Source organism: Poecilia mexicana, unplaced genomic scaffold (genome assembly GCF_051168715.1).
Source record: "Poecilia mexicana isolate PSO_F unplaced genomic scaffold, ASM5116871v1 scaffold_8, whole genome shotgun sequence".
NCBI lineage: Eukaryota > Metazoa > Chordata > Actinopteri > Cyprinodontiformes > Poeciliidae > Poecilia > Poecilia mexicana.
The window spans coordinates 12,220,961-12,236,564 of record NW_028263377.1 but is presented as its reverse complement, the minus strand read 5'-3'; the positions used below and the strand labels follow the sequence as shown (position 1 = coordinate 12,236,564).

The 15,604-nt window shown below is 36.4% G+C and overlaps 1 pseudogene and 1 gene segment (V, D, J or C); both read right to left on the bottom strand.

Annotated features, from left to right (window-relative positions):
* Positions 1-1,688: 1,688 nt before the first annotated feature.
* LOC148157990 (Ig heavy chain V region 6.96-like) lies at positions 1,689-2,361 on the bottom strand. The segment is given in 2 exon segments: positions 1,689-2,065; positions 2,153-2,361. Coding segments are annotated over 2 exon segments (366 nt in total).
* An 11,143-nt stretch (positions 2,362-13,504) lies between these two features.
* On the bottom strand, positions 13,505-13,960 carry LOC106905068 (immunoglobulin heavy variable 3-30-3 pseudogene; annotated as a pseudogene).
* Positions 13,961-15,604: the final 1,644 nt, after the last annotated feature.

Genomic DNA, 15,604 nt, shown 5'->3' with positions numbered 1-15,604 from the left:
ACGTAATTAATATGTTAGTAAGATAAAAATCAAATATTTTCAAATAAAATCAGGGTAAATCATCACCTGTCCAAAAGACAGTTAAAAACAGCAGCACTGTCCTGTAGTCCATCATGTTAACCTCAGTGTCTCTGTTCTCTGTAGGAACCTGCATAAATACAGCTGAGCTTTACATTAACTCCTCCTCACAGGAAGAAACGAGGCACTGAGAGAAATGTTAAGGTAATGAAAAATAAATATTGATCTAGAATCAGCATCTGTCTGACTCCTGCAGAATGTTAGATAAAACCAAGCAGAAAATGTCTTGGTTGGGTGAATACAGACAATATGTTTATTTATTTATTTATTTATTTATTTATTTATTTATTTATTTATTTATTTATTTATTTATTTATTTATTTATTTTTCACAGACTATTGATTGTGTCATTTAAAGTTATTTTTTTTTAAACTCTGTTATTATTGATGCTTATTCCCAAACTTTACAAAATCAATAAAATGGCAGATTAAAGATTAAAGCAAACATGTTGAAATAAATTATAGTGAGTAGCTATGTATTAAACTTAAATATTAAAAATGTTTAAATCTTGTTAATATCAGTGTTCTGAGGACCCCTGGTGGTGACTCTTTTGCATGTTATGTCTAATGAGCCATTTTGTTGTGTGAGAAATTTATATGATGAACCAGAAGCTGCTTGTGCTCAAACATTTTTACAATAATGGAAAGTATTTGTTGACATGAATTGTCTCACAATCTGACCATATTACCGCAGACATGGTCACATTATGGAATAGATTTATCAATATGCCAGACCATAGATTAACAAAACATATTTTTCTTTGGGATTTCATAAAGTACTTGGGCCAGACAAATGGAGGAGAAAACTGAGAAGGCAGTTTTTTAGTACATTTTTAGGAATAAATTAAGATGTAATATTGAATAGCTTAAACAGTTTTATTTTGAAGTTTATAAACGTAAGTGGGTAGTTGATATCTCACATAAACCAAAATGATCCTTATATTTTACTAAAGGATACCGATGATCTTCAGCCATATGTATCATGAAACTTGTCAAAAAAACGACGGTCCATGTGCGCCCAGTTCAGATCTGGCACTTTGCCTTTGGCTTTTGGAAGCTGGACGTTTTCATTTAGTTCCAGAGGAAGAACCAAAGATGTTCTTTGTGTGATTTGGAGGAAACTGAGAGTGAAGTGCACGTTTTGTTTTATTATCCCTTATACTTGACATTGAGAAATTATTTATTTACTAAAGTACTTGATGTTTATCCAGATTTATTTTATTTAACGGATGAAAATAGACATTTAAGTATTTGTTGTTTCAGTTAGCACAGTTTATTTTGAAGGCCTGACAATTTAGAAACAGGATGCTTTTTGTTTTGAAGAATTTTTATTTCTGTCTGTTCTACTGTGTCTTGTAAGCCTATGTTGGCTGTGCATCTGTAAAAGGGTGTAAGACACATATAAAAATAAAGACTACTACACATACAATATAGATAAATAAAGTGATTTTTCTTGACTTTATTAGTTACATTGCTGATGGTTGAACAGTCAGATATGATCAAACATGATGCCTATTATGTTTATTCTTCTATTTGTCTCAGTGTCAGATTGTTCACTGTTTCTGAGACATAATCACATTTACAGTCTTACACAGGAAGATATTGAAAAGCTCCGTTCAGATAACTTTGAAGGCACTTGAGGTTTTTGTGCAGCTGCTGAACCGACTTCAGTCACTGTGTCTCTCGAGCGCAGAAATAAACAGCAGAATCTTCCGTCTTCAGGCTGTTCATCTGCAGATACACCTGCTGTTTGTTGTTGTCTCTGGAGATGGTGAACCGGCCTCGAACTGACTGAGAGTAGCCTGTGTAGCGACCACTACCATCACTGATATAAGCAAGCCACTCCAGTCCTTTCCCAGGAGCCTGTCTGATCCAGTGCATGTAGTAGCTGCTGAATGTGAATCCTGAAGCTGTACATGTCAGCTTGTGGGATTCTCCTGGTCTTTTAACCACTGAATCAGATTCAGTCAGAGTCTGACCATCAACACCTGTGAGTAAGACAGTCAGAAAGTTGAGTTTCTCTTAGAGAAAAGTTGCACAAAAATCTATTAAATATTCCTTCAACTTCTTCTCACCCATAAAGCAAATCATTAGAAGGATCAGTCCTGATCTGTAGTCCATCATGTTCAAATGTGTTTCTTGTTTCCTGACAACTTAAACACTGTCACATTAATAAAGCTGGAAGCTACTGAAGTTTTGCATTAACTCCTCCTAAATGGGAGGAACTAAAACTTAATAGTTTAACATTTTTTCTAAAATGGCTTCTTAATCTTCTGAAATATAAAGTAAGAATTACTCACCCCTTTGATGTTTTAGTCTTTATTACTTTTACAAATCAATCCTGAATAACAAAATATGTTTTTTTTTTGTTTTTTTTTACAAGAACAATGACAACAAAAAATTTACATACAATATAAAAGCTGACTTCAACATCCCCATGGTAATTAAATAAACATTTTTAAACAAAAAATACTGATTTCATTGATGTTTGATCAGTTGCCAGCAGAGCAAGATAATTTCACTGACAAAGTGCAACATATTGAAACCATTTGTTTATCTTCAAAGACATTCTGGCTCCACATATCTTCATAAACATTTTCATTTCTGTATATCAGCTTATCTTTCATTTGTTTGACACAAACAGCTCTCTGGTCATGCAAGTTCAAGGTCTTAATAAAGACACATGTAATATAATGATGATCAGAAACATTTCATTCATAATTTGTAGTTCAGGCTGTTTGTCTTTTTAGCATCTCACAGCAGCCTGGCAAACCCAGTTTAATAACAAAAATAAACATGTCTGTGTGAAGTGAGGCATATTCCATATCATGTGTATTTGGACACAAATTCACTAATAAATTGCTTTTAAATTTACCTACAAATAAGTGTAACAACCCAGTCTTTTTTTTTCTTGTACGTATAAATTAAATTTGCAATTCTAGAATTTTTTCTATTTGTTTTGTTGAAAGTTCATGTTTGTTGGGACAGAACTTTTTTTATGTTTTTGCAGTCTGAGGTCACTGCAGCAGTAATTCAAACAAATAACTTAAACATGGTTCTAAAAACAACCAGTCAAACCTCCTGGATCTGCTCAGTCTGAAGGTTTTACTAACTAATGAAGGTTTATGCTCCTGTTATTGGTTAACTAACTAACATTATGTCACTGTAATAGAGCTTTTGTATGGTGAATTACATACATTGTAACATATGCATATTTACACTATCACTTATTATTCCACAATTACAGGTGCTGGTCATAAAATTAGAATATTGTGATAAAGTTCATTATTTTCCATAATGTCATGATAAAAATTAAATTCTCATATATTTTAGATTCATTGCACACCAACTGAAATATTTCAGGTCTTTTATTGTTTTAATTTTGATGATTTTGGCAAACAGCTCTTGAAAACCCAAAATCCCTGTCTCAAAAAATTAGAATATTATGAAAAGGTTCTCTGAACGAGCAATAAAAATAATCATCTGAATCAACAAAGTACCGTATTTTCCGCACTATAAGGCGCACTGGATTATAAGGCGCACCTTCAATGAATGGCCTATTTTAAAACTTTTTTCATATATAAGGCGCACCGCATTATAAGGCGCATAAAATAGACATTACAGTAGAGGCTGGAGTTACGTTATGCATCCACTAGATGGAGCTCCACTAAACGGAATGTCAACAAAACAATCCAACTCTGGTCGGCGAGGAGAGCCTTCCTCAACTGGGCTGGGGCGTGGGCGGACGATAGTCACCCTTCTCCGTTCGCGCACAGCATGTTCGTGGAGAACGTGGTGCTAAATGACCTGCAGACAACCTGATTCTAGATGGTCAGTAGGTAGATAGGTCAGTCAAACTTTATTAACAAACCAGCGTTCTGACAACTATCCCAGCATGCACTGTGCGCTTCTTCTTCTACAGGCGAAAATGAAGTCGGCGGCTGCTTACCGTAGGTGCTAGACCTGTTGTGGCTCAATGTTGGTCCATACATAAGGCGCACCGGATTATAAGGCGCACTGTCGGCTTTTGAGGAAATTGAAGGTTTTTAGGTGCGCCTTATAGTGCGGAAAATACGGTAACTCTAAACACCTGAAAAAGATTCCTGAGGTCTTTAAAAACTCCCAGCCTGGTTCATTACTCAAAACCGCAATCATGGGTCAGACTGCTGACCTGACTGCTGTCCAGAAGGCCATCACTGACATCCTCAAGCAAGAGGGTGAGAAACGGAAAGAAATTTCTGAACGAATCGGCTGTTTGCAGAGTGTTATATCAAGGCACCTCAGTGGGAAGTCAGTAGGAAGGAAAAAGTGTGGCAGAAAACGCTGCACAACGAGAAGAGGTGTCCGGACCCTGAGGAAGATTGTGGAGAAGGGCCGATTCCAGACCTTGGGGGAAGCAGTGGACTGAGTCTGGAGTAGAAACATCCAGAGCCACTGTGCACAGGCGTGTGCAGGAAATGGGCTACAGGTGCCGCATTCCCCAGGTCAAAGGTCAAGCCACTTTTGAACCAGAAACAGCGGCAGAAGCGCCTGACCTGGGCTACAGAGAAGCAGCACTTTGGACCACTGTTGTTCAGTGGTCCAAAGTACTTTTTTCGGATGAAAGCAAACTTTGCATGTCATTCGGAAATCAAAGTGCCAGACTCTGGAGGAAGACTGGGGAGAAGGAAATGCCAAAATGCCAGAAGTCCAGTGTCAAGTACCCACAGTCAGTGATGGTCTGGGTGCCATGTCAGCTGCTGGTGTTAGTCCACTGGGTTTTATCAAGGGCAGGATCAATGCAGCAGCTATCAGAAGATTTTGGAGCACTTCATGCTTCCATCTGCTGAAAAGTTTTATGGAGATGAAAATTTAATTTGGTCTGGAATCGGCCCTTCTCCACAATCTTCCTCAGGGTCCGGTCACCTCTTCTCGTTGTGCAGCGTTTTCTGCCACACTTTTTCCTTCCTAATGACTTCCCACTGAGGTGCCTTGATATAACACTCTGCAAACAGCCGATTCGTTCAGAAATTTCTTTCTGTTTCTCACCCTCTTGCTTGAGGATGTCAGTGATGGCCTTCTGGACAGCAGTCAGGTCAGCAGTCTGACCCATGATTGCGGTTTTGAGTAACGAACCAGGCTGGGAGTTTGTAAAGGCCTCAGGAATCTTTTTCAGGTGTTTAGAGTTACTTTGTTGATTCAGATGATTATTTTTATTGCTCGTTCAGAGAACCTTTTCATAATATTCTAATTTTTTGAGACAGGGATTTTGGGTTTTCATGAGCTGTTTGCCAAAATCATCAAAATTAAAACAATAAAAGACCTGAAATATTTCAGTTGGTGTGCAATGAATCTAAAATATATGAGAATTTAATTTTTATCATGACATTATGGAAAATAATGAACTTTATCACAATATTCTAATTTTATGACCAGCACCTGTAATAATGTAATAGGGAAAACAATTCTGTTCACCGTGATATTTTTAATACTTTTCTTTGATTAATATTATTTTGAAGAATTTTTGCCAATAATACCAACACTAACAAGTTGAGCAGAAGGTCTGCAGAGGAAGTGGCAGGTGGAGGAAGTTTTTGTATGAACCTCCTGCCTCCCTGTGTCACTGTGCCCGTCGAGCACAGTAATACACAGCTGTGTCCTTAGCTTTCAGCTGGTTCATCTTCAGATAGATTTTACTATTGGAGTCATCTCTGGAGATGATGAATCTTCCCTGGACTGACTGGGAGTAGAATGTTTGATAACCGTAGGTGCCTATATAGGCAATCCATTCCAGTCCTTTTCCCGGGGCCTGTCTGACCCAGCTCATTGCATAGCTGCTAAGCGTGAACCCAGAAGCTGTGCAGGTCAGGGTGTGAGATTCTCCAGGTCTTTTAGTCGCTGGTTCAGATTCTGTCAGAGTCTGACCACCAACACCTGCAAAAATGTTAACACAGTTATAGCCTGGGACTCGAAAAAGTCCCATGGTTTAACTAATTCCAATCTAATTTGACAAAAGATGTTCACCTGTCCAGCAGACAGCTAAGAGCAGCAGTGAAATCCTGCAGTGCATCATGTTGAGCTATGTCTCTTTTCTCCATTGTTATCGCTGCAGAGTGTTTAAAACATCATCAGTTTATCAGTTTTGCATGAACTCCTCCTCAAAGGGAGGAGATTGAATGATGAGATGTTTTGCTGGAAACATCCATTTAATCAACAATTACTAGTCACATAACTTGTAATCATCTATAACTTCATCACAAAAGTTAGCACAAAGGCATAAAGTAGTACAACAGAAACTGGAGAAATACCAGGGCCTCAGAGAGGAACTGGAGAAGGCCTGGAAGGTGAAGACCACAGTGGTGCCTGTGGTCATCGGGGCCCTCGGGGCAGTCACCCCCAAACTGGAGCAGTGGCTCAAACAGATCCCAGGAACAACATCAGACATCTCAGTCCAGAAATGTGCAGTTATAGGCACAGCCAAGATACTGGAGGAGAAACCTCAAGCTCCCAGGCCTCTGGTAGAGGACCCGAGCTCAGAGGATGAAAGAGACCACCCACGGAGGGTGAGAGGGGAATATATATATATATATATATATATATATATATATATATATATATATATATATATATATATATATATATATATATATATATATATATATATATATTACAGCTCCTAATTAGTATTATTGTGGAATTAAGGTTTGCTGAAGAACTACCATCTTCATTATGACTTAGTTTTGGAGAAAAAGTTAAAAGTGCATTTAATGCGATTGAGAGTTACAGTTTTATTTTTAATTGGCTTTTTCATTGCCACATTCTTTAATAGTAATGCAGTTTTAAAATCAGCAGTTGTGTTGGAGCTACGCTTCAGTTCTAGCTCAAGTTTTTGAAACACAAAAAGCTTGTTGAAAATTTTCAGCATCAAAAGCAACAAGTTAAAAACCAGCTGCTTCAGTTTAGTTTTACTACTTACACTTCTATGTTTTCCTTTCTATTATAAAAAAATATGGAAGGACTACAAATTCTAATCATAAAAAGTAAGAAAAGATTTATTTGAAGACAAATATCAGTTCATGCAATAAGACTTGAGGTCTAACAGATTAATCTTTATTGTTGCTGGAGGTTTTTGTGCAGCTGCTCAACCAACTTCAGTCACTGTGTCTCTTCGAGCGCAGAAATAAACAGCTGAATCTTCAGTATTCAGACTGTTCATCTGCAGATACACCTGCTGCTTGTCGTTGTTTCTGGAGATGGTGAACCGGCCTTGAACTGATGCAGAGTACCACTGGTTTTTACCACTGGGCTTACTTACGCCAGCAACCCACTCCAGTCCTTTCCCAGGAGCCTGTCTGATCCAGTGCATTGTATAATTTGTGAATGTGAATCCTGAGGCGGTACAGGTCAGGGTGTGGGATTCTCCTGGTCTTTTAGTCACTGGTTCAGATTCTGTTAGAGTCTGAGCATTGCTACCTATTATAAAAATTAAAGACACAATTAATATGTTAGTAAGATAAAAATCAAATATTTTCAAATAAAATCAGGGTAAATCATCACCTGTCCAAAAGACAGTTAAAAACAGCAGCACTGTCCTGTAGTCCATCATGTTAACCTCAGTGTCTCTGTTCTCTGTAGGAACCTGCATAAATACAGCTGAGCTTTACATTAACTCCTCCTCACAGGAAGAAACGAGCCACTTAGAGAAATGTTAAGGTAATGAAAAAACACTATTGATCTAGAGTCAGAATTTGTGTGACTTCTGCAGAATGTTAGACAAAACTGTGTTGCTCAGGTGAACACAGGAAATTCAACATGTTTATTTATTTTTCTTGACCGATTTAAGATTAGCTGGACTGATTATTTACGATTTTTGTTAGGTATTCTGACTTTATTTCTGCTGTTATTGATGATTATTCTCAAACCTTCCATGATCAACAAAAAACAAGATTACAGCAAGAACATTTTGAAATTAATCACAGTAACTGTCCATCTATTAAAACTGTAGACTCTTAAATGTTTAAGTCTTGTTAACATCAGTGATCTGAGGACACCTTCTGGTGAATGTTTGGTGATTTTGTTCATCTCTAAATCTGGTTTGTGGACCAACAGTATAAGGGTGGACTTGTTTATTTATTTATTTATTTATTTATTTATTTATTTATTTATTTATTTATTAAAATTAAATAAGTTCTAGATAAAAACTGAAATCAATGTTCAGAAAACACTGCCAATATTTTCAGATTACTTTCAACAAAGATCAGACGCTGTTTTTCTGTTCTTATGTTCTTTTTATCCCTGCACCTACTGAATATTATATAAGAGACAAATGACTTTAGAGTTAGATATCTGCAAGTCATGATAATTAATATTGTATTTATAGCCAGTGTTCACTAGGTTGTGCTCAAAGAGAGGAGTCCTAAAACCCTTATTTTGTGAAATATAATGAATAGATTAATAACGAAGTTATAGAATTCCTTTTGTATAAGTGCCTCACAGATGCACTCATATTTCTTCACATTAGATTGGATTTATGTTGTTAATGATAGGATAGAGATAATAATAATGTTTCATTCTTTACTTTGTCTCAGTGGTTCAGTGCAGTCGTTTTATCTCAGTACAGTAACAATCCCTCACAGTTACATTGAAGACTTCCAGGCTTGAGGGGACTTGAGGTTTTTGTGCAGCTGCTGCATCAACTTCAGTCACTGTGTCTCTCGAGCACAGAAATAAACAGCAGAATCTTCAGTCTTCAGGCTGTTCATCTGCAGATACAGCTGCTGTTTGCTGTTGTCTCTGGAGATGGTGAACCGGCCTTGGACTGACTGAGAGTAGTATGTGCTGCCTCCACTATAACTGAGAGCTGCAACCCACTCCAGTCCTTTCCCAGGAGCCTGTCTGACCCAATCCATCCAGTGGTCACTGAATGTGAATCCTGAGGCTGTACAGGTCAGTTTGTGTGAGTCTCCAGGTATTTTAACCACTGACTCAGATTCAATCAGAGTCTGACCTTCAACACCTGCAAACCAAAGAAGCAAAACTGTAATTCTTATAATAAGATAATTTCTCAGACAGATGAATGCTCTTTTAGTAATTCCTCACCCATAAAACAGAGGGCAACAATAAACAGTCCTGATCTGAGATCCATCATGTTTCAGAGTGGCTCTATGTTCTCCAAGAGCCGTTTCTCAGTAACTTAACTAAATCTGGAAGTTGAAGGTTTTGCATTGACTCCTCCTGCTGAGGAAATGAAACTCAGAGCTAAGAAGAGTTTAACAATTTTCTCACTTCTCTTTAGTATTTGATCCTTCTACAATTTGGTCATTAGAGATTAGATTTGTATTCTTTACATACATGATTTCTTCATCACATTAATAAGTTATTTTTACTTTGTGTTATTTTTTTAATATCTGGGCTTTTTGTCATTATTTTTTTGTGATAACTTTATTTTATTTACAGGAAGTCAGGTTGAGATGAGACTTTGTAAAATCGATAATAGCAACATCTTTTTTTACAAATCGCCAGACAAATTAGAACTATTTAAAATAATCATTAATACATAAAAGGAAAGCAAAATAGCAAAGCATTACAGAACACTGTGATGGATGGATGGATGGATGGATGGATGGATGGATGGATGGATGGATGGATGGATGGATGGATGGATGGATGGATGGATGGATGGATGGATGGATGGATGGATGGATGGATGGATGGATGGATGGATGGATGGATGGATGGATGGATGGATGGATATTTTGCAAATTAAATAAACTCCATGACTACAATATGTGTGACTGTTATTTAAAAAGGTGAGGGGAGTACCAGATACAAATTATTTTATCAATATTATGTTTTGGTTGTTTATTAATTCCACTTCATTGCTTTAAAAAAAAACAGCGAGATGGGAGATTTTTCGATTTTTATTTTGTTGGATAACAATAAACCTCAGGTCAAAATTATTTTAGAACTTTCTGGGTTTGTTAATGTTGTGAAAGTGATTCAAATAAAACATCAAAATTATATTATGAACAAGAAGTTACTTGTGCTCAAACTTTTTTGTAATAATGGACATTTATTGGCCTAATTTCTCTCACATACACCTTACATATAAACAAAATGGATCTTCTTGCAGGTATGATCGAACACAAGCCCATTATGCTTATTCTTATCTTTGTCTCAGTGTCAGATTGTTTACATTTACAGTCTTACACTGACAGATATTAAGAAACTCTGTCCAGATGAAGGCATTGAGGTTTTTGTACAGCTGCTGAACCGACTTCAGTCACTGTGACTCGCGAGCGCAGAAGTAAACAGCTGAATCTTCTGTTGTCAGGCCGTTCATCTGCAGATACAGCTGCTGTCTGCCGTTGTCTCTGGAGATGGTGAAGCGGTCTTGAACTGACTGAGAGTAGTATGTGCTGCCACCGCCCGGGTGAATTAAAGCAAGCCACTCCAGCCCTTTTCCAGGAGCCTGTCTGACCCAGGCCATCCAGCGGTCACTGAATGTGAATCCAGAGGCTGTGCAGGTCAGTCTGTGAGATTCTCCTGGTCTTTTTACTGCTGGTTCAGACTCTGTCAGAGTCTGACCATCAACACCTATAAAACAATAAATTTTAAGCACAGTTTTAGTTTGGTGATCATTCACGAAAGACAGATTAAGTTCTGTTAGCATTTCACACCCATCAGAGAGATGAATAAAAGGAGAAGTGCTGATCTGTAGTCCATCGTGATCCAGTGTGCAACTTGTTGTCCGACGATCGTCATATATTTATGGCAGGAAGTGACTGAAGTTTTGCATTGACTCCTCCTGCAACAGAGGGAGGAACACAAGCTTGGACTGAACTATTAATATAATAGTTGCTATTAATACCATTTCATGCACTTTGACAGTTTTTTATCTTAACTGAATGAATCATTATCTTTCTGAAATCTAGTCATCGAAACTTTATTAATTATGCTGATAAACTACAAGAAAAAATTAAAGAAAATTATCTGGCTGGCAAATTAAAGAAAAATAAGCAAAAATAGACTGTATAACAAAAGTTTCATATTTACATATACTTTAAAACATGTTGTAAAAAAGAGGTTTGTTGTATTAGGTTTATAAATTTAGCTTTTAAAATTTCAACTCTCAACTTGCTTTTTCAGGATTATTTGAAAACTCCTATGTAAACCACTGGTTCAGTTGTGTTCATATTTGATCACCAGTACCAGTAACAAAAAATAAGCTTAATAAGCAGCCATTAATAATGAAATTTGCATATTAAATAAAATGCAATGTAAAGTTAAATTATAAGCATAGAGATTCTACTTCGTCTAAGTTGTTGTAATTTTTAAATGATACATTTATCGTAAAAAGAAAAACTATGACAGTATTATATCTGTCCATAAATACCTACAACAATGCATAAACTGGGCCACAAGCTTAAGCCAAATTCTTGTTTAACTGAATGACAAAAGCAGCAGTCTCATCCTTTACTCCATTACTCCACAGTCTTAAAAAAGACGGCATCGTTCTACAGAGATCAAAAGACTGGGAGTACATGAGTTTATTATCTTTAATATGAGAACTTGCAGAAAACAAAATTCTCTAAAAGTCACAATTTAATTCCCCAGCAGATAGTTAGGCATACCACCCTCAGAAATGGTTACATGCCTAAGTGTTCCTCAAGAATGAAAATGTAAAAAACATATTTTTTAAGGCTGCTGCATATTCTTTCAAGGTTATAAGACTGCTGTCATTATTTTTCCTCTCAAACTTTAAAAACATTTCCAAAAATCTTAAATTGAAGTACACTAAAGATGACTATGTGTTAGAGAAAGTACTCTGTAAAGTAAAGAGATCACCTGTGAAATTAAAACAAAGATATAGAAATGTGTGTTCCTGGCATCATTAAGGTCTGAGGCCCCCTGGTGGTGATTTGCTCCAACATTTATTCTGATTCTCTGGGGTTTTTGTTCAGCTCCTCATATAGTCTGTGTCACTGTGGCTCTCTGTCTTGCACAGTAATACACAGCAGTATCTTCTGGCTGCATGTTCTGTCCTTTTAGAGTCACTCTACTGTTGGAGGAGTCTAAGTCGACACTAAACTTGCTTTGTAGCGAATCTTTGATAGTTGTGTCTCTACTGATCCACTCCAGTCCTTTTCCTGCAGGCTGTCTGATCCAGTGTGTGAAGTCACTATCGATAGAATAAGAGACATGACAGGTGATGCTCACGCTTCTCCCAACCTGCACAGTCATGGAGGGCGGCTGGTTCAGCTGTTCACCTTTTAAACCTGCAAAGAAGGATTTAGTGTGTGAGATTTTTAACACAGACAAACCGATGGTTGTAAATAATCTAGAAAGACTTACTTGATACAGAAACTAGGAGCAGAAGCAACAGAGTTGAGGAGAACATGATTGCTGCAGGTGCAGAGAGAACATCTGATCCTCTTTTAAGGTGTGTGAAGTGAACTCAAACAAGTCACATGATTTACATAAAAAGACAGCGGGAGGCGTTAACTTAAGTTTATCTGAGACAAAGACAAATCTCTGTTAGAACACAAACATGAACTCCTAACATCTACTACATTAATGGGATACATTTTGAAGGTAACTATCATTTCAAGGGAACATGGCATAACATATATATATATATAAATATATATATATATATATATATATATATATATATATATATATATATATATATATATATATATATATATATATATATATATATATATATTTTTTTTTTTTTTTTACATTGGTTAATCTCATTTGTATTATTTTATTCTTTAATCCACAAATCCAGAGAACAAACTGCACATCAAATGATATAAAGGGTTTTTAAACAAAACTAGAAAAGTCAACAAATTAATGTTTGGTTTTGGTGAAAACAGTTTTGGTGGTTTAAGTCTATTTAATGTTTTGTGTTGCAATTGGCAATAGTTTTCATTATTCAAATGTTGAGTATTTTACCTTTATGGGTCCACTATGACACATTTCAGTAAATGTTTCTGCGCAAGATTTTATATTAAACTTTTGATGATTATATGTGTGCAAAAAAATCAATTCATTCATATACATATCAAAAATGTGTTAGTTGTAGAAGAAGTAGTAGTTTGTTGTTGTGAATTGGATTCACAGTCTTAATTAGCGTGCATGACTCATCTTCACAAAGAAAATTGATTTATCTGTTATAATGTTAGTTCACAACAATTTCCACATATCATTGAAATGTTATTTCCATTGAACTGATTAACAGAAAACATGTCACATTTTATTTATTAAATTCACATGGAAACAGTTGTATGTTTTGCATTTTTAATTATAGTTAAATTACTAAATAAATTCAAATACTTTCATGTATAAATGTGTGCATTGTGGGATGTATTTCTCATTCATCTTTTTTCTGTTACAGATTCATATCAGGGGATTTTGTACGGCGACTGAACCGACTTCAATCACTGTGGTCGCCGAGCACAAAAATAGACGGCAGAGTCTTCAGCCTTCAGACTGTTCATCTGCAGATACACCTGCTGTTTGCTGTTGTCTCTGGAGATGGTGAACCTTCCTCGAACTGACTCAGAGTAATATTTGCTTGTGACATCAATAGTTGAAACCCACTCCAGTCCTTTCCCAGGAGCCTGTCTGACCCAAGCCATCAAGTAGCTGCTGAATGTGAATCCAGAGCCTGTACAGGTCAGTTTGTGTGAGTCTCCAGGTCGTTTAACAGCTGGATCAGATTCTGTCAGAGACTGATTATCAACACCTGCAAGGAGAAGATAAGAGTTTGAAAAACTTTCTGCATGTACAAACTGAAAATTGATCTAAACTGAGAAAATGTGTGGGAACAAAAGCTTGAATATTTCACCTGCAAAGCAGATAGTTAAAAGGAGCAGCCCTGTCCTGTAGTCCATTCTGCTAAACAGGTTCCTGTTGTTCCTAGTCAGCCCACCTACAGTCAAATATATACAGTAGCTCTGGATGACATCCTGCACTGTAGGGCTCCTCCTGATTGGACAAAGACTAAGCAGCATATTTGTTTTGTCATATTTGTAGTGTCATATTTGTCTACCTTAATTAAAATGTATTCTTTTTATGTAAATTGTTGGGTATTTGGATGCTATTCTTCAAATAAAATCTGTGAAAATCTTATATTTATTTATATGAAAACAGTGCATGTCATATTACAATTCTTAAGGCCAACAAATAAAAAAAATTAAACGGATGTGTGACCAGAAATGAACAATAATCATTGGTCTTAAAAACCAAACATAGAGAGGATCATGAATAGATTTATTTATTTAACAAATTTTTTGTTGTTTCATACAATAAATTTGGGTGACATACAATAAAGAAATACCATTGCTTCCAAAGAGACGCTGTTTCAAATAGGGAATATGTGAGAATGCCAATAAATAGACAGCCTGACTGAAAATCTGAGAAGATATAAACTACTGACTGATAAGCTCAACACAAATACAATAAACACCAAAGAAAATCAGAGAGTAAATATATAATGCCAATGAGCTCATTTATTCACGTCTGCAACACGAAACAAATATGAGAAAACACAGATTATATTTGCTGAAAATATTCATCACTTCTTGAAAAGTAAATGACCAATTATATTGTTTTCTATTAATGCGTAGACTGAGCCGTTCTACGGTCAGCACTGCCACCATCTGGTGACAGAGAAAACATTCTCTCTTGTCCAGCCTCTCCACCTGCTTTTGCCACAGTAATACACAGCAGAGTCCTCTGGCCTTAAACTAGACAGTTTCAGGTTCATCATGCTGTTGCTGTTGTCTCTGGTGATTTGTGTCCGACTTTGTAAAGTGCTCAAATAGTCGGTTCCTCTTGCATTATGATAAATACGTCCCATCCATTCCAGTAATTTTCCAACCAGCTGTCTGATCCAGTGCACATCATAGGACCCGAATGAGAAGCCGGATTCTCTGCAGGAGAGACTCAGAGTCTCTCCCGGCCTTTTCATCACTGGAGGGAATGGACTCCATTCTCTGACCTGTAGAACCTGGCAGGATTATTGAAGCACAAGGAATTACACTGGTGAAATTGAGGATATTTTCTAGAGAATGTTCTTTAGGATCTTCTTCAGTTTTACAGAAGAAAAAGGCAATGGAAATATTGTTTGATGAAAGAAAATTTAGAAAGTGGAAGAACTCACAAGGCAGAGACAGAGCAAGCAGCAGAAGAATGAATGAACTATGTTGCTGTTCATTTCCTTCAGTGTTGTGAAAATCTTTAAATGTTTTGTGTTTTGTTTGGATTTCATTACATCTGCTGCACAGTAACACAGACATATTAAACATATTAAGTACTAAATAAGACTAACTCTATCTCTTAATTCATGTCTGTACAAAAGAGATTAAATTAAACACAATTTTGTTTTTCCTAAAAAAAACAAAACTGCTTATTATGAAAAACTGTTTTATGGAGAACATATACTTTATGATGATCACCATGCTTTTTCAAGCACCAAAAGTTTTCCTTATTTGTTCCTTCTCCCTCTCTCTCTTTGTGTGTCTCCACATTTAAAC